The sequence below is a fragment of the Lemur catta genome, chromosome 13 (genome assembly GCF_020740605.2).
Source record: "Lemur catta isolate mLemCat1 chromosome 13, mLemCat1.pri, whole genome shotgun sequence".
In the NCBI taxonomy this organism is placed as follows: Eukaryota; Metazoa; Chordata; class Mammalia; order Primates; family Lemuridae; genus Lemur; species Lemur catta.
Window position 1 is genome coordinate 6,341,698 of NC_059140.1, and position 19,437 is coordinate 6,361,134.

Below are 19,437 nucleotides of genomic sequence, written 5' to 3' on the forward strand. Positions count from 1 at the left end.
AGGTTGGGCAGGGCAAGAGCATAATACTAGCATCTGGTAAAGGCCTTTCTGCTGCAACATAGGATGGAACATAACCAGGCCAAAGAACTGAGGGAAAGAGAGGGTGTGCACCAGACAGAACTGTTTTGGTTTTTTGTTTTTTAATTTTGTGTATTTATTTGTTATTTTTGAGACAGAGTCCTGCTCTGTTGCCTGGGCTACGGTGCCGTGGCTTGAGCCTAGCTCACAGCAACCTCAAGCTCCTGAGTTCAAGTAATACTTTTGCCTCAGCCTCCTGAGTAGCTGGGACTACAGGCACGCACCACCATGCCCGGCTAATTTTTTCTATTTTTAGTAGAGGTGGGGTCTCGCTCTTGCTCAGGCTGTTGTTGAACCCCTGAGCTCAAGCAATCCTCTCGCTTGGCCTCCCAGAGTGCTAGGATTACAGGTGTGAGCCACTGCACCTTGCCTTTTTTTTTTTTTTGAAACAGACCTATGCTCATGATAATTAACACAGTCTTATGATTAAAAAAAAAATCTAATCCATTCATTTTTGCCCTCATGGCCTATTTCTTAGAAGTCCCACTTTTTTTTTTTTTTTTTATGTTTTTAGTTTTTTTTTTTTTATTGAGACAAGAGTCTCACTCTGTTGCCTGGGCTAGAGTGCCCTGGCATCACCCTCACTCACAGCAACCTCAAACTCCTGGGCTTAAGCCATCCTCCTGCCTCAGCCTCCCGAGTAGCTGGGACTACAGGCATGTGCCAGCATGCCCGGCTAATTTTTTCTATATATTTTTAGTTGTCGGACTAATTTCTTTCTATTTTTAGTAGAGATGGGGTCTAGCTCTTGCTCAGGCTGGTCTCGAACTCCTGACCTTGAGCAATCTTCCCACCTCGGCCTCCCAGAGTGCTAAGATTGCAGGTATGAGCCACCACAACCGGCCAGAAGTCTCACTTTTTTTTTTTTTTTTTTTTTTTTTTTTATTTTTTTTTTGAGACAGAGTCTCACTCTGTTGCCCAGGCTAGAGTGCTGTGGCGTCAGCCTAGCTCACAGCAACCTCAGACTCCTGGGCTCAAGCAATCCTCTTGCCTCAACCTCCCGAGTAGCTGGGACTTCAGGCATGCACTACCATGCCTGGCTAAATTTTTTCTATATATATTTTTAGCTGTCCAGATAATTTCTTTCTATTTTTAGTAGAGACAGGGTCTCGCTCTTGCTCAGGCTGGTCTCGAACTCCTGAGCTCAAAGGATCCATCCGCCTCAGCCTCCCAGAGTGCTAGGATTACAGGTGTGAGCCAGCGCGCCCGGCCCCAGAAGTCCCACTTTTTAATTCCATCATATAGCAGTTAAATTTTAGAGGCACAATTTAGTCTGTAGCAGTGTCTTTTCATTGGATAATTTAGTCTCTTTATATGTGAAGTAATTATGGATAGGCAAGAACTTTCTCTTGCAATTTTGTTTTCTCTGTCTTATAGTTTCTTTGCTTTTTAATTCTGTCTGTTTTTAATTTTATTGATTTTTTTGTTGGTATATGTTTTGGTTTCTTTTTTGTACTACAGTTATTTTCCTAGTGTTTCATAAAACTTACATAGAACATTTTATACTTATAACAGTCTATATTAAGATGATAACAGTTAAACTTCTATGCATAGAAAAACACTCAGCAAATTTTCTCCCCTCCACACATTTTATACTGTATATGCTGCACTTTATAACTTTTTGTTTTGTGTATCCATTAATAAATTATTTATCTGTCTTCATTTTTAATAGTTTCATTTTGTAACTTTTATACTGGAGTTACAAGTGATTTATGTACCACCATTACAGTAATTGAGTAGTCTTGAATTTCTCTTTGTATTTAGTGTTTCTAGTGAGATTTATACTTTTATGCTTTCATATTTTTAGTTAGCATTTCTTCATTTCATGTTGAAGAATGTGTTTTTAATTTACTCATTGTAATTGTGCATATATATGGTACAATTTGATGTTTCGGATATATGTTACATAATGATAAAATCATGGTATTTACTGTATCCATTACCTTGTGCATTTATTTGTTGTTTGTGGTGAGAACATTCAAAATTCTAACTATTTTGTAATATACAATACCTTACTCTTAACCATTGTCATCTTACTGTATAATAGAAAACCAAAACTTTTTCCCTCTTTCTAAGTGTAATTTTGTACCTGTTAACCAACCTTGCCTCATCCTCCCCTTCTTTCAGTGTCTGGTAACCATTGTTCTTCTCTCTGCTTCTATGATATCAACTCTTTTTAGATTCCACACATGAGTACAATCATGTATAATTTGTCTTTTTGTATCTGGCTCATTTTGCTTAACCTGATGTCCTTAAGATCCATCCATGTTTATATGCCAGTATAATACTCTTTTGGTTACTACAATTTTGTAGTAAATTTTGAAGTCAGGAACTGTGATGCCTCCAGGTTTGTTCCTTTTGCTCAGGATTGCTTTGGCTTTTTGTGGTATTTTTCTAGTTTCATATACATTTTAGGGTTTTTAAAAAAATTTCTGTGAAAAATGTCATTGGTATTTTGATAGAAATTGCATTAAACCTGTAGATTACTTTAGATAGTATGGCCATTTAAAAATTGGTTCTCCGATCCATTAACGTAAGATAACTTTCCATTTATCCATGGGTATTTCAATTTCTTTATTCATGTTTTATAGTTTTCAGAGTAGATAACTTTCACCTTTTTAATTAAGTTTACTGCTAAGCATCTTAATGTTTTTTTATAGCTATTGTAGATGAAGGAAAAGCATTGGACAACATTCCTTTATGTTAAAAAGATGCAACAAATTAGGTATAGAGAATATGTATGTATGTCAACAAAATAAAGGCCATATATGACAAACCAATGTTAACATTATAGTGACCAGGGAAATGCTGAAAGCTTTTTTTGTGAGATTTTCAGCAAGACAAGGATACCTGTTTTCACCACTCCTATTCAACATAGTACTGGAAGTCATTGTGAGACAATTAGAAAAGAGAAAGAATTAGGCTGGGAGTGGTGGCTCACGCCTGTAATCCTAACACTCTGGGAGGCCGAGGTAGGCAGATTGTTTGAGCTCAGGAGTTCGAGACCAGCCTAAGCAAGAGCAAGACCTCCTCTCTACTAAGTAGAAAGAAATTAGCTGGACAACTAAAAATATATACAGCAAAAATTAGCCAGACATAGTGGTGCATGCCTGTAGTCCCAGCTACTCAGGAGGCTGAGGCAGGAGGATTGCTTGAGCCCAGGAGTTTGAGGTTGCTGTGAGCTAGGCTGATGCCACGGCACTCTAGCCCAGGCAACAGAGTGAGACTCTGTCTCAAAAAAAAAAAGAAAAAAAAAGAAAGAAAGAAAAGAGAAAGAATTAAAGTCATTCAAATTAGAAAGAAGGAAACAAATTGTTCCTGTTTGTAGACAAAATGACCTTATGTATTTTTTTTTAAAAAAAACCTAAAGATTACACCACAAAAATACTGTTAGAAGTATTAAAAAATCAGTAAAGTTACAGAATACAAAATCAGCATAAAAATTAGTACTATTTCCGTACAATAACAATGAACTGAAAAAGAAATTTCAAAATTCCATTTTTAAAAGCTGCAAAAAAATCAGTCAGTATATTTTGAATTCTTGCTTATATATTGTGCAAGAAAAGGTCCAACTTCAATTTGTCCAGTTTGGATTTCCAGTATTCCCAACCTTATTCATTGAAGAGACTGTCCTTTCCACATTGTGATGTTTTGGAACTCTTGCTGAGTGTAAGTTGACTGTATAAATGAGGGTGTACTTTTGGGCTTTCTAATCTCTTTCATGTATTCGTCTGTCTTTATTCCAGTACCACAATCTTTTGAATACTATAGCTTTGTAATATGTTTTGAAATCAGAAAATATGATGCTTTCAACTTTGTTTCTTTATTCTAGTATTGTTTGTTTTTAATTCTTAAAGATTCCATAGGAATTTTAGAATAAAATAACACTTGTGCCCAAACTTCCATTGGCATTTTGATAGAGATTTCATCAAATCTGAGGATCACTTTGGGTACTATTGACATAGTAACAATATTAAGACTTTTAGCTCTTGAACAAGAGTGCTTTCAATAGTTTTTTGTTTAATTTCCATGTTATTGGACATTTCACTTTTCTTTTGGTTTTTACTTATAGTTTTCTTCTGTTTTAGGCAGAATAATAATACTTCATGCAACTTTTATGTGCTTAAATTTGTTGAGACTTTTTTTGTGGCTTACCAGGTTGCCTGTCTTGCATAATGTGCTATATATGCTTAAGAATAGTGTGTCTTCTGCTGCTGTTGGAGAGTTCAGTATAACACTTTTAGGTGTAATTGATCTATAGTATTGTTCAAGTTTTCTGCTTCCTTTTTGTTCTCATCTGCTTATTTCTTTTCATTATTGAAACTGTTGTATCAAATTATCCTACTATTATTGTGGTGCTGATTCTTGCTTCAATTCTGTAAAAGGTTGCTTGATGTATTTGGGAGCTGTGATGGTAGATTCATATGTATTAGTACTTGTGATAGCTTCTTGGTATGTGTGGACTCTTTAATCACATAATGCCCTTTATTGTCCCTTGTGACAATTTTTGATGTAACATTTTGTCAATGCGAGAGTACTTGACATTGCATTCAATAACATGTTTTAATTCTTTTACTTTCAGTCCATGTTCTTATATCTGAAGTGAGTCTTTTGTAGAAAGCATAGAGTTGGATCTTATTTCTTGAATTTATTCAGACAAAATGTCTTTTGATTGATTTGATTCATTTATAAAGACAGTACTTACTGAAAAGGAAAGACTGTTATATTTTATTTATTTCTGTGGGTCTTATAGCCATTTTGTTCTTGTTTTCTTTTACTCTCTTCCTTTGTGTCTTGTTGATTTTTTTAGTGACATTTTTTCCTTTCTCATTTCAGTTTTTGTATCTACTACACTTTTTTTTCTTTTAAACCCTAGGATAATTGACATGTGTATCTACTATAGTAGTTTTTTGTGATTACTATAGATATTACATAAAACATCTGAAAGTTAAAAACTATTTTAAGCTGACAACTTTAATTTCATATAAAGTCCCTTCCTTTTTACATCCCCTATTGCATTCTCTTGATGTCACTAATTATATCTTTTTGTATTGTGTATCCAGTAACACAAATTTATGGTTATTTTAAAAGTTCATCTTTTCAAATCAGTGGCAGAATTGAAAGCATTTTATTCACCATGATTATAATACAGAATGGTATCTGCATATAGTTGTGTTTACCATGGAACTTTATATATTCATATAACTATGTAAGTAATTCTTTTCAGTATGAAGAAATGAATTTCTTTAACAATTCATATAGGTTATGTCTCTTGGTTATCAATTTTTTAAGCTTTTTTTTATCTTTGGCTTTTTTTGTTGTTTTTAACTCATTTTTAAAGGACAGTTTTGCCTGAAATATTGTGCTTGATTGATGATGTCATTTTTTCCCAGCACTTTCAGTATATCATCCTTCACCTTTCTGGCCTGTAAGGTTGTTTTTGCTAAAGAATCTCTTGATCATCCTATAAGAGTCCCCTTGTACATGCCAAGTCATATTTTTCTTGCTGATTTCAAGGTTCACTTTGTTTTTAATTTATAAATCTTTGATTACAATGTGGCTTGTTTTGGGTATCTCTCTCTTTTTTTTTTTTATTTCAGCTCATTATGGGGTACAAAAGTTCAGGTTATATATATGGCCCATGCCCCCCCATCCCCTCGAGTCTGAGCTTCAAGCGTGTGCATTCCCTAGACAGTGCTCATCGCACTCATCACATAGGTATGAACCCATCCCCTCCCCTCATCCCCCCAGTCAGAACTTCAAGCCTGCGCATTCCCCAGACAGTGTGTATTGCACTCTTCAAGTAGGTATACACCCATCCCCTCCCCCCAGCCCCCACCTCTGTCCGATACCCAATTGGTGTTATTCCCAAATGTGCACTTAGATGATGATCAGGGAAGCCAGTTTGCTGGTGAGTACATGTGGTGCTTATTTTTCCATTTTTGGGATACTTCACTTAATAGAATGGGTTCCAACTCTCTCCAGGAGAGCCAAAGAGATGCCATATCACCGTTATTTCTTATAGCTGAGTAATATTCCATGGTATACATATACCACATTTTGCTGATCCATTCATGAATTGATGGGCATTTGGGTTGTTTCCACATCTTTGTGATTGTGAATTGTGCTGCTATAAACATTCGGGTGCAGGTGTCCTTTTTATAGAATGATTTTTGTTCTTCTAGGTAGATGCCCAATAATGAGATTGCTGGATCAAATGGTAGGTCTACTTGTGTCTGTTTAAGGTATCTCCATATTGTTTTCCATAGGGGTTGCACTAGTTTGCATTCCCACCAGCAGTGTATGAGTGTTCCTGTCTCTCTGCATCCACTCCAACATGTGTTGTTTTGGGACTTTTTGATAAAGGCCATTCTCACTGGAGTTAAGTGATATCTCATTGTTGTTTTGATTTGCATTTCCCTGATGATTAGAGATGTTGAACATTTTTTCATATGTTTGTTAGCCATTTTGATATCTTCTTTTGAAAAATTTCTATTCATGTCGTTTGCCCACTTTTTGATAGGGTTGTTCGATTTTTTCTTACTGATTTTCCTGTGTTCTAAGTAGATTATTGTTATCAGTCATCTGATGTGTAGTATGCGAAAATTTTTTCCCATTCTGTAGGTTGTCTGTTTACTCTCATGACTGTTTCTTTGGCTGTGCAGAAGCTTTTTAATTTAATCAGGTCCCATTTATTTATTTTTGTTGTTGCTGTGATTGTCTTAGGGGTCTTCTTCATAAATTCTTTGCCTAGACCAATGTCTGAAGAGTCTTTCCTACATTTTCTTGTAGAATTCTAATAGTTTCCCACCTAAGGTTTAAGTCTGTTATCCACAGTGATTTGATTTTTGTGAGAGGTGAAAGCTGTGGGTCCTGTTTTAGTCTTCTACATGTGGCTATCCAGTTTTCCCAGCACCATTTATTAAAAAAGGAATCTTTTCCCCAGAGTATGTTTTTGTCTGCTTTGTCAAAGATTAGATGGCTATATGACGATGTTTTTTTTTTTGTTTTTTTTTTTTTCTTTTTTTTCTTTCTTGAGACAGAGTCTCACTTTGTTGCCCAGGCTAGAGTGAGTGCCGTGGCGTCAGCCTAGCTCACAGCAACCTCAAACTCCTGGGCTTAAGCGATCCTACTGCGTCAGCCTCCCGAGTACCTGGGACTACAGGCATGCGCCACCATGCCTGACTAATTTTTTCTATATATATGTTTTTAGTTGTCCAGATAATTTTTATCTCCATTCTTCGTAGAGACGGGGTCTCGCTTAGGCTGGTCTCAAACTCCTAACCTCGAGCGAACCACCCTGCTCGGCCTCCCACAGGGCTAGAATTACAGGCGTGAGCCACTGTGCCCGGCCGAGGATGGTTTTATATTTGGACTTCTGTTCTGTTCCACTGGTCTGTGTCCCTGCACTTGTGCCAATACCAAGCAGTTTTAAGAACCACAGCCTTGTAGTATAGTTTGAAGTCTGGCAAATTAATACCTCCCATTTTGTTTTTATTGCTTAAAATTTCTTTTGCTATACGGGGTCTTCTCTGATTCCATACAAAGGGTATAATTATTTTTTCTAAATCTGTGAAAAATGATTTTGGTAATTTAATAGGGATTGCATTGAATCTGTAGATTACTTTGGGTAGTATAGACATTTTAACAATGTTGATTCTTCCGATCCATGAGTATGGTGTGGTTTTCCACCTATTTACATGCTCTGCGATTTCCTTCATTAGTGTTTTGTAGTTCTCCCTATAGAGATCCTTTACCTCCTTAGTTAAATATATTCCTAGGTATTTTATTTACTTTGTTGCTATTTTGAAGGGTATTGAGTCCTTAATTTCATTCTCCGTTTGACTGTTATTGGCATATATGAATGCCTCTGATTTGTGTGTATTGATTTTGTATCTTGAGATTTTACTGAATTCATTGATCAATTCCAGGAGTCTCTTGGTTGAATCCTTGGGGTTTTCTAGATATAACATCTAATCATCAGCAAAGAGTGAGAGTTTGATCTCTTCTTTCCCTATTTGGACTCCTTTGATTCTGCTCTCTTGCCTGATAGCTCTCACAAGAACTTCCGATACCATGTTGAAAAGTAATGGGGACAGTGGGCAGCCTTGTCTGGTTCCAGTTCGAAGTAGGAATGCTTTCAGTTTTTCCCCATTCAGTATGATGTTGGCTGTGGGTTTGTCATATACGGCTTGTATCATTTTTAGATAGGCCCCATCTATGCCTATTTTGTTAAGTGTTCTTATCATAAAAGGGTGTTGAATTTTGCCACGTGCTTTTTCTGCATCTATTGAGAGGATCATATGATCTTTATTTTTGCTTCTATTTATGTGGTGAATTACATTTATAGATTTGCGTATGTTAAACCATCCCTGCATCTCTGGGATGAAGTCCACTTGGTCGTGATGGATTATTTTTTTGATAAACACTTGGATTTGATTCGCTAGTATTTTATTGAGAATTTTTGCATCTATATTCATAAGGGATATTGGTCTGTAGTTTTCTTTTTTTGTTGCATCCTTTCCTGGTTTTGGTATCAAAATTCTGTTGGCTTGGTAAGATGTGTTGGGGAGAATTCCATCCTTCTCGATGTTGGAGAATAGTTTATGTAGGATGGGCACCAGTTCTTCTTTGTAGGTATGGTAAAATTCAGGTGTGAACCCATCTGGTCCAGGGCTTTTCTTTTTCGGAAGGTTTTTTTATTGCTGTTTCGATTTCAGATCCAGATATTGGTCTATTCAGGACTTCTGTTTCTTCCTGGTTGAGCCTGGGAAGGCTGTGTGTTTCTAAAAATTTATCCATTTCCTCCACATTTTCCAATTTGTGTGCATAAAGATTTTTGTAGAATTCGTAGATGATATCATGTATCTCTGTGGCATCAGTTGTGATTTCTCCTTTCATGTTCCTGATGTAGGTTATTAGAGTTTTTTCTTTTCTCCTCTTGGTTAGTCTAACCAGAGGTGTTTCTATTTTGTTTATTTTTTCAAAGAAACAACTTTTTGTTTTATTAATCTCTCTTATGGTTTGTTTGTTGTCCTTTTCATTTAGTTCTGGTTTGATCTTAATAATTTCTCTCCTGCTGGGTTTGGGGTCAGTCTGTTCTTCCTTCTCCAGCTCTTTGAGTCTATTCATTAGATTGTCTATTTGTGAGTTTTTTGTCTTTTTGATATAGGCATTTATGGAAATAAATTTTCCTCTCAGGACTGCTTTAGCTGTGTCCCACAGATTTTGATAAGTTGTGTCTCCTTTGTCGTTTAATTCAAAGAATCTTTTGATTTCTGTCTTGATTTTTTCATTTATAAAATAATCGTTCAGGAGAAGGTTAATTTCCATGACTTTATGTAGGAATGAGAGTTTCTGTTAGGGTTCATTATTACTTTTATTCCACTGTGATCTGAGAAGATGCATGGTATAATTTCAATTTTTTTAAATTTTTTAAGGCATGCTTTATGTCCTAGGATATGGTCAATCTTGGAGAATGTCCCATGAGCTGATGAGAAGAAAGTATATTCAGTGGATTTTGGGTAGAATGTCCTGTTGATGTCAGTCAGGCCCATTTGTTCTAGCATTCTATTTAAGTCCATTATTTCTTTGTTTATTTTTTGTTTGGAGGATCTGTCCTGTACTGTCAGCAGTGTGTTAAAGTCTCCGACTATTAAAGTGTTGTTATCTATCGTCTGGTTCATATCAAGTAGGGTTTGCTTTATGAATCTGGGTGCATCTAAGTTGGGTGCATATATATTAAGTATAGCTATGTCTTCTTGTTGAATTGTACCCTTGACCAGTATATAGTAACCATCTTTGTCTTTCATTACTTTTGTTGATTTAAAAACTAAGTTATCGGAGATTAAAACCGCCACACCAGCTTTCTTTTGGCTTCCATTTCCTTGAAATATCGATTTCCAGCCTTTTATTTTCAGTCTAAATGCATCCTTACAGGTTAGATGAGTTTCCTGAAGACAGCAGATACTTGGCTTGTATTTTTTTAACCATTGGGCCAGTCTATGTCTCTTGAGTGGGGAATTCAATCCATTCACATTTAATGAGAGAACTGATAAGTGAGACAAATTTGTGTTCCTCATGTTTGGTTTGGGTCTCTTTTTGTTGTTCCCAATTAGAGTAGGTTGAACTTCTTTAAATTTTATGCCATTTTCTCCCTCAACTTTAGAAAGTTCTTGGACGTTATTTCTTCAGGTAAATTCCCTACCCATTTTTCTTTCTTTTCTCATTTTAGAGTTCCCACAATGAGTATTTTGACATGGCTGATGCTAATAAATCCCTTAGGCTCCATTCACCTTTCTTCATTATTTTTCATTTTGCTCTTTTGATTAAAGCTTGCTGGGTTTTTTTTCCTGCTGTATCAAGTCTGCTGTTGATTCTGTCTAGTGAATCTTTAAATTCAGTTATTTAGTTTTCAGCTCCATACTTTAGGTTTTTGGGGGTTTTGTTAGTTTTAATGACTTTTTTAGTTATCTCATTTTTTCATGCATTGCTTTTCTCCTATTATTTAGTTGTCTGTGTTCTCATTTTGCTGATAGAACATCTTTAAGTTCTCATTTTGCTGTTAGAGATATTTTAAATACTTTTAAAATTTCTTCATAGATCTTTACTTCTGTAGGATCACTTGAATATTTATTTTTGCCCTTTCATGGAACTATATTTCTTGGTGTCTATGATGTCTTTTCATTTTTGGTAAGATTTTGGTCATTTAAAAAACAGCTATCTGTTCCATCCTTTAGAGAATGGCTTTTTTCAGGAGAAATTTAGCACCATACAGGCACAGTAGAAATTCTGGGTACTTCTTCAAACTGTTGGCAGGATGTGTCTTCTCTGGAGTGCTGTGTATATTTTCCCCACTAAAAAGGTTTGCCTATTTGTTGTTAAAAGCTATTAATCTTTACCTTCCATGATGAATTGTGTATGTTCTACAGTCTCTGTTGCTGTAATAGTTATTCATCTCTGTTATCACTGTACTCAGCATATCATTTAAACTATATCAATTTCTTTTCAGCACTACATATTAAAGGAAGCAATAACCAGTCTTTTGAAAGCCTCAGAGAAACTCAGGACTTTGGATATAGAATTGGATCAAATGTTCAGTCAAATATTTCTGAAGACCAGATATTTAAAATTGAAGAGGATATTTCTAAATGTGATCCATTTGATGAATCCTTCATTAAAACATTATTATTTATCCACCAACCAATAATACCGTCAGATGCCAAAATCTACAACTGTGATCAGTCTGGTAAGGTGTTTACCCAATCACTGCTTAATCAATATCATGGAATAAATAATTGGGAAAAGGATTACATAACCAATAAAACTTTGATGAGCTTTATCAAGAACTCTACCCTAAATAATTACCAGGATATTTATGATGATGGGAGAATTTATCAATTCAATAAAACTGAAAAACCCTTGAACCAAGCCTCATGCTCTACAAAATATCAGAAAGCTCAATATCCAGAGATCCAGTACAAATGTAAAAAATGTGAGAATGTCTTTCATCAGTGTTTAAACCTGATTAGCCATGAGGATATCCATATTCAAGAGTATTCTTACAAATGTAATGAATGTGTGGAAGCTTTTCCCCAGTCAGGGGGTCATTCTCAATATCAGGGAATTCACATTGGAGAAAGTTCATACAGACATAATAAATGTGAGAAAGTCTTCAGTCAGTCATCCAACCTAAGAAAACATAACATAATCCATACTGAAGAACAACTTTACAGATATAAAGAATTTGATAAAACCTTTAACCAGAATTCACACCTTAACCATCAGAAAATTTGTATTGAGGAGAAATCCTACAAGTGTAATGAATGTGGAAAGGTCTTTACTCAGATTTCAGTCCTCAGACAACATCAGAGAATTCATACCGGAGAAAAACCCTACAAATGTAAAGAATGTGGCAAAGATTTTAACCGTAGTTCACACCTTACTCGACATCAGAGAGTTCATACTGGAGAGAAACCCTACAAATGTGAAGAATGTAATATATCCTTTTCCCAGTCTTCAAGCCTTAGAAAACATAGGGTAGTTCATACTGGAGAGAAACCCTACAAATGTAAAGAATGCAGCAAAGCCTATACTCAGTTTTCAAATCTTAGACAACATCAGAGAATTCATACTGGAGAGAAACCGTACAAATGTAAAGAATGTGGAAAAGCCTTTACCCAGTCTTCGAGCCTTGGAAAACATCAGGTAGTTCATACTGGAGAAAAACCCTACAAATGTAAAGAATGTGGCAAAGCTTTTACTCAGTTTTCAAATCTTAGAACACATCAGATAATTCATACTAGAGAAAAACCCTACAAATGTAAAGAATGTGGCAAAGCCTTTACTCAGTTTTCAAATCTTAGAAAACATGAGAGAATTCATATTAGAGAAAAAACCCTACAGATGTAAAGAATGTGGTAAATCCTTTAACCATACTTCATACCTTACTCAACACCAGGGAAATTATACTGGAGAGAAACCCTACAAATTTAAAGAATGTGACAAAATCTTTTATTGTAGTTCACACCTTACTCGACGTCAGAGAATTCATAGTACAGAAGCCCTAGAGATGTAATAATGTATGTGAAAAAAGTTTTATTCCAAATATACAACTTAAAAATCACCAAAGAGTTCATGGGGAAGCAGCGTTATAGATGCAATAAATGTGCAGGAATATTTATCAAAACTGAAGTCTAAGTGCAGCAGGGGATTCTCAGATAAGTATAAACTAAAGCGTACTTTCAGAATTTTTACCCTAACCAAGTTACTTTTGGTAGAGAATAAGGTGAGGTCAAAGCAGTTAGATAATTTATCTGATCCTATTTTTCAGAAGAGCAAGAAGATTGATGTTTGGACAGGAAATTATATTCCATGGGTACCTTGTATTTATAGTATATGAATTTTTTCAAAAGCAAATATTGATGTAATTCCAGTCCCAAATTAGTTGATGTTAATACCTTCATCTTTAATGTTCATATAAAAATATGTGATCTGTTGTTTCTGAATCAGAGCTATGAGAGGTCATTCAATATTAGGTGAGTATGATTAATATCAATTTTTCTATGAAATTTTAATCACAAATGTGAAATACATTAAGAAAATCTAAAGAGAGTTGCTTTTTGTGTTTGAATCATAAAACAGCAATGCATGTAAGCATACTGTATGTAATCAGGGCTTTTTTTCTTCTGTATTAAACTAAGAAAAACATTCTAAATTTTCAAAATAATTCATTTTTCCAGTTGCTCCTTAAGTAGGAAAATACTGGCTAATTAGTTAAAACACTGACATAGCTTTATAGTAGAATGGAATAGAAGTATTGAATATTATTTGATGTGATAGGGGGCATAGAAGTCTTAAATGTTATTTGATGTAATAAAAATAAAAAACATCTTCACAGGTATCAGAGGAAAGCGAAGATAACTCCTATCTGAAAGGTTGTATATGTATTCAAATCAGTGTGCACTAAATAATTAGCCTCAATCTTTAAAGCAGCGTAACTCTAAGATCACTATATTCTACAAAAAATAATACTTTTTAAGTACTTGTGACCAAGGAGCATATAGTGGATTTAAAAATGCTTTATTTAGGCTATGGGTTAATTAATTTGTTTTCATTTATAAAACTAAATTTTTTTTTAGTGTATTAACAGTGATGTACAATGAATGAGATGTTACTCTGCCACCAATGTTAAGCTATCTTATCTTGTCTAAGATTGTAGTTAACAGATGAAAATATTATTCTATTTGGGTAACACAATGGAATAACTTCTCTAGTAATCTACTTTTCCTGGGGACCTAAACTTTCAATAATTTGGATAATATTGTTCTCATAGTTACTATTTTGTGTCCTTTTCTCTTTTGTAACTATAGGGATGTTGAAATGGTTATGATAAAGGCTATATGGGAGTATAATTTGAAGCCATACCTTTAAATCCTAAATCACTATTTATAAAATTTTACCCAGTATTTTTCTTTGTACATGGCCCTTTTCTGGGCTAGTTGAACACATAGAGATGTTTTTTTTAGATTTACATTGAATGTAGTACACAATACATCAAGCTAAAATAAACTTTGTGTAAGAGAACTATAGAGGAAGAAATATGTGTGTGTGTATTCTTATTTTCAGAAGGAAATGGAAATAGTGGATCAAAACTGATAATTTCAGACGAGCTGATGATTTACAGGCAAACTAGACCTTACAAATTCTTAAAGTAAACTTAATTTCTCTACAGTACATGAAATATGTTTCCTACAAATCTCATGTCTCCAGGGTGCAGAATTCTCCCTTACAAATCCTATCTTTTTTTACTTGCCACCTATTCAGTTAGAGTAATTATATGATTTTCTTGTCCTTCAAATTGTTGAAAACAGATGGACTGCCACATGCTCACACTTTAGGCTGTGTCAGCTTCCACCTTTCAAGCTGCAGAAATCAGGATAGAGTTTCCAACTGGACCTTCTCAGTTTCAGACTTATCGATAAGGCTAACCACTAATATGGATGTGGAGGTTTTCATATCCTCTTCTAATTCTTCATCTAGTTTTTATACCTTCATCTGAGCTGATAACTGGCTTCTGTGGCCACTTGCAGAGCTCCTAGTAATGGCTAATCCAATGTTAATGCCACATGGTGATCTTTTTTACCCTATGGCATAATAAAGTTTTCTGCTAATAAGTTTTCTAGTCCCTCTGGCATTTTAGGGGTATCCCTGTACTCAGTAGTCCACATGCATCTCACACTGGCAACACCACCCCAAATAGATGAGCAGTAACACCCCAGATTTTCCACTCCAATACTTTCTTCCAGTTGCCCATACTTTGGTTACTGGACGTGTGTGCTGCTGGGTGGCACACCAATTGTTTTGCAAAATATCCATACATGGCAAAGCGATGCCCAGATGCAGAAGGAGGTAGAAATCAAAGACAGACAAATCCAGTTTGTCCTTAGAGGCTGATTTATTGGGGAATTTATAGACAGGTGCATGGTCATGGGTGGCAACGCTACAGGTGGATCTCTGTGCTGTTACACCCCAGATACAGGGAGTAGACATGTTAATGTGCTGGACAATTAAAGTTGATCTTCAAGGAAAAGTCAAAAATGCCAATTCTATGTACTTCATAGACTGTTACTTCTGTGATAACATCAAGATTGTTTTGATGATCAAGCAGGTCCTAAGTGGCTGGCACTTTCCATCTATGCAAGGCTTCTGTTTTCCTGTCTGTCATCAGAGAGGGTTGGGATAGAGGGTCATTGAGCCTCAGCTGCCCTGCCTCCCTCCTCCGCAGTGGAGAGTGTGATGCAGATATGGTTGCTGCTTTGTGCACATCCCCTGCCTCTGGTGGCCCTGGTGGTAGTGCAGCATGTTGGGGATGGGGGCAAGTCATGGGCTCGGGGTCCTTTCTGATGGACTTTGGTTCTCTGCTTTCCAGGGAAATGTACTCAACATTATGAAAAGGAGGAATGTGAGCAGATGGGGCCCTCACTTTTGGGGCAGCATGGGTATATGGATGTCAGAGCCCCCGCCCCCAGGCAGGACACTCCCTGGCTCCATCCTCTGCATCTTAGATTTCTTTGGAGGGTTTAACACACAGAGGAGGAGGAGACCCATTCCAATGGAGGGCATGAGTAGGGACTGGAACCAGGGACCAGAGAAGGGTGTGTTTCTATCCCTCTCTGAGAGCAGGTTTGGCTGCATGGGATTAGAAGGGAGGGATAAGAGCTCGCTCCTGAAGCTCTGGTGACATGCTGCCTTCTTCCTCCCGCAGACTCCAGAGCGGCTCCCTCCTGTGGATGCCGGTGCCACCGCCTGAGGACGCCGCTGGCCCTCGTGGCCTTCAGGGCTTGCGCCCTAGCTCTCCGCGTGGCCTTTGTAGTCCTGGCGGAACCACCTCGGAGCCCCCGACAGAGAGTCCTGCCAAGAGTGGCAGATGAGGAAGGACCCAGCGGGCCCGAGGGAGGGGCCAGGGCGCGGCAAGCGGAGGCGTCAGGGACCCGAACGGGCGCCCGGTGGGGAGGGGCCGCCGGATGTGAGCGGCACAGGGAGTGCGGGCTGCGCCCTCCTTCCTGCTCTCCGCGAAGATTGGGGCCAGAGCCAGTTCAGCGATTTCTGTGGCTCCTGGAGCTGCAGGGCCACCACCCAAGTGTGAGGCCACAGCCTGGAAGTGGCGTACTCAGCCTCTGCCCCCGTCCCGCTTCCTGGCCAGCTTCAGCCAAAGGTAGCGAGAGGGTGGGCTTTGGAGCGTGGGTGCCAGTGCGCCCGCGGAAGCCGGCCCCTGCCCCCAGAGGCCGGCAAGACGAGGTGACACCCCCTGGCGCAACAATTGCCCCTACCCTGCTCTCATTGCCTGGTGGGCTCAGGGGTGTGTCCCGGAGGGATGCACTTGCAACCCTGGGCCGCTAGGCCGAGGTGACAGGCCGGGTGTCTCAGAGGTGTGGGGCCCCGGGCGGTCGAGGTCCAGCCCGAGGCGGTGGGTCTTCTAGGAGGAGCCGCGGGGCCAGAGCAGGGGAGGGTCTGCGGGGCTCAGCCTGTGCGGAGCGCCACGTCCCCGAGGTGCTTCCCCTAGGGCCCCCCAGCCAAACCTGGCTCTGCCAGGCTCCAAGCTGTAGGGCAGAAAGGGGTGGCCTGGGGGCTGCTGCCGGGAGCCCGCCCCTGGGGACAGCCAGCTCAGTTCCCGGCCTGGGAGAGGGGACACTTCCATCCCCACCTGGCAGCAGCCTGCAGGGAAGCCATGGCACGTGAGCGAGGCGGCTGGGGCAGGGCGGGCGCCGCCGGCCTGAGATTTACACGGGAATGAGCCGGGAGCGGGGTCGCCTCTGGTGGGGGTTGAGGGGGGTCGGCCCGGACCTCTGGGGCCCCAAGCTGCCAGCTGCCCACCCCGGCTCTGGGTGCCCTCCTGGAACCTGCTTCTTCACCTGAGAGGCCCTGAGAAGGCAGGGTTGTGTCAATGATTAGACTGACGATTTCGGTAAACCCTCAGCCTGCCTGGCCTCTGCGTAACAATCTCTCTCCCCCCAACCCCCCTCGTATGTCTCTCCCTGACTTTGTTAAGAAACTGATGAAAGTCTCCCAGTGAGGAGGCGGGAATGCTGCCGGATTAGGCACTGGGCTTCAGAGCCTTTCCCTGTGCTTCCGCTCTTAAGCTCTTTGAAAGCCCATATCTGGCAACACATCCTGTACCCCAGAGAGCGGGGAAGAACTTCCTGCGTGTCCAAAAGCAGAACACTTTGTTCCCTGACACCAGGCCCTGATCTCACCTCAAACCCCAAATCCCCTGAGGCAGCCATCTTCAGACACAAGTCTGAATTTGCTGCTTGTTCTCTGCCGTTGACCCAAGGCCCGTATGATGCTCCTCCTCCATCCCATCCCTGTGCCTCAACTCTAGAGACCGAGAACTGGAGCAAAGTTCCCCAAGCATGAGGCATGGCTCCACAGCACCCTCGCCTGGCCATGGCCTCATGGACATCAGTCCCCAGGCAAGAAACCCAGGGCAGGGAGCGTTTCTCACCCCCACCCTCCTACTTTCACATGCTGCAGCCATTTAAGCTGGTGTGGTGGCTCTGTGGGACCACTGGTCTTCAGGTTGGAATTTTTACCCTTGTGCCACAGTGGGGGAAACCGAGTCACAGGGCCAGCAAGTGGCAAAGTCAGAAAGACTCTGTGATTAGGAAATGCCCCCCAGGCCCAGCAAGGCCCCTCCAGGACTCAGCACCCCCTTGGGCTGCACAGTGAGCTGTTCTTGGCATGAGGCACCTGGTGGAAGTCAACACCTTGAGGTCGGGGATGGGGGAGCTGGCAGGAACAGAAGCTGTGGGACCCAAAGAGGGGGAAGGGACATTTTCCACTCACTTTTACCCTCTCCTGCACTGCACATGCTCCATCAGGAGGTGAGGAGGATGGGAGGACAAGGCTAAAGACACAGGTGAGACCAGATTCCAGGTGCTCGGGGCTGGACAGTGGTGGGGTGTGCTTGCCACCTACCAAGCCCTACCTAACAGGCAGGTAAGGGACCAAGGCCTGGGAAATGAATGACCTCCTTGGGGTCACACTGGAGGAGGTCCTGTGACATTGAGATTGCTCCAGATGCCTGGGCCTGGGGTCTGGGTAGCAGGCTGGTGCTGAGAGGGGGGCACCTATGGTGCAGATGGGGAGACTGAGGCATAGGGCTCTGGGGGTTACTGGAAGAGTGAGGAGGCCAAGGATGGCGTGGGGTGACTTTGGTGTTGGCTCTGGTTGAGATGACCACCACAGGTAAGTACAACAGGGCATGGCGGCTCAGGTGGCTGCCACGGGGCAGATGGACCTAGGGTTTAAGGGTACCAGCAGGTGACTGTCCCGGTCCAGCAGGAGGAGAGGTGGCTGTGGGGCTGTAAAGGGGGAGCTGGCAGCTTGTTTTCCAGTGGATGGGCTGTGGGTGTGAGAGAGCAGTCAGGGGACAATGCCTGGTGGTTTGGCCTGGGACAGTGGCAGATGGACTTTTCCCAACCATGGAGGGTCTGGTTGGGGAGGTGGGGCTTCTAGTTTTGGTTGAGCTGAGAGATGTGCACATGCACATGAGGGTCATCATGGGATGTACTAGCAGGGGCAGTTACAACTTAGGGACTGATGCTGTGTAGGCTGAGCCCCTGTGCCCTCTGGGGTGAGCAGGCAGAGACATGGGGAGGAACCAGCCAAGGAGATGGAGCTGCAGGAACCAGGGGAGCAGACCCCAGGGGAGGATGGAAATGTTCCAGCTCGGCTGCACCCTTGGCCCTGCCTCAACCACACACTCCAGTGCCCACTCCCTGAGTCCCTGCTTCGCCCTGCCCTCCTGGTGGTCCCAAGCAAGTGTTTGATGTTCCTGCCCTGTGTGGGGTTGGGCTGCAAGGATCACTGGGGATTTGCCTTCCAGAAGGCACCCTCTGACAGTGGGCAGTGTTGAGTCCTTCTGGTCTCCAAGTCCTGGGAAACAGCCCCTCCCATGGCCTGCTGGGCTCTGTGTCCCTCTCTTTGGGCTCTCCCAGGAGGCCCAGGAGGGCAGCTCAGAGCTCTGGGAGGTGCCTCTTCTCAGCATCTGTCCATGCTGCTCCCCCCTGTGCCTCAGCCTCCTTCCCTAAGAGTTGGGTGTGTCCCTGTGGGTGGCTAGCTGCAAGATCACCATAGCGGGGAGGCTGCCTCCCTTCTCTGCCCTGGGTCCCTGGTGCCTCCTTTCTGGTGGGTGGCAGTCCAGCCTCCCGAAAAGTCCAGGAGGAAGACAGACCCCACTGCAGCCCCCAGGAAGGAGAAAAACTAGTTGGGCTATGAGAGGGGGAAGGTAGCAGCTCTGAAAATTTGGACAGGGAGGAGGTGGGACCTCCAGAATGCCATCCTCACGGGTGCCCA

At 40.8% G+C, this 19,437-nt stretch overlaps 1 protein-coding gene across 1 annotated transcript in view; it reads left to right on the forward strand.

Annotated features, from left to right (window-relative positions):
* Window positions 1-14,172, forward strand: part of LOC123649199 (zinc finger protein 665-like) — a 38,989-nt gene extending 24,817 nt beyond the window's left edge. The window contains exon 3 of the mRNA XM_045567159.1: window positions 11,090-14,172. Within this exon, the coding sequence (XP_045423115.1) occupies window positions 11,090-12,489 (1,400 nt within the window). The 3' untranslated portion in view covers window positions 12,490-14,172. The remainder of the gene's footprint in view (window positions 1-11,089) is intronic.
* The last annotated feature ends 5,265 nt before the right edge of the window (window positions 14,173-19,437 follow it).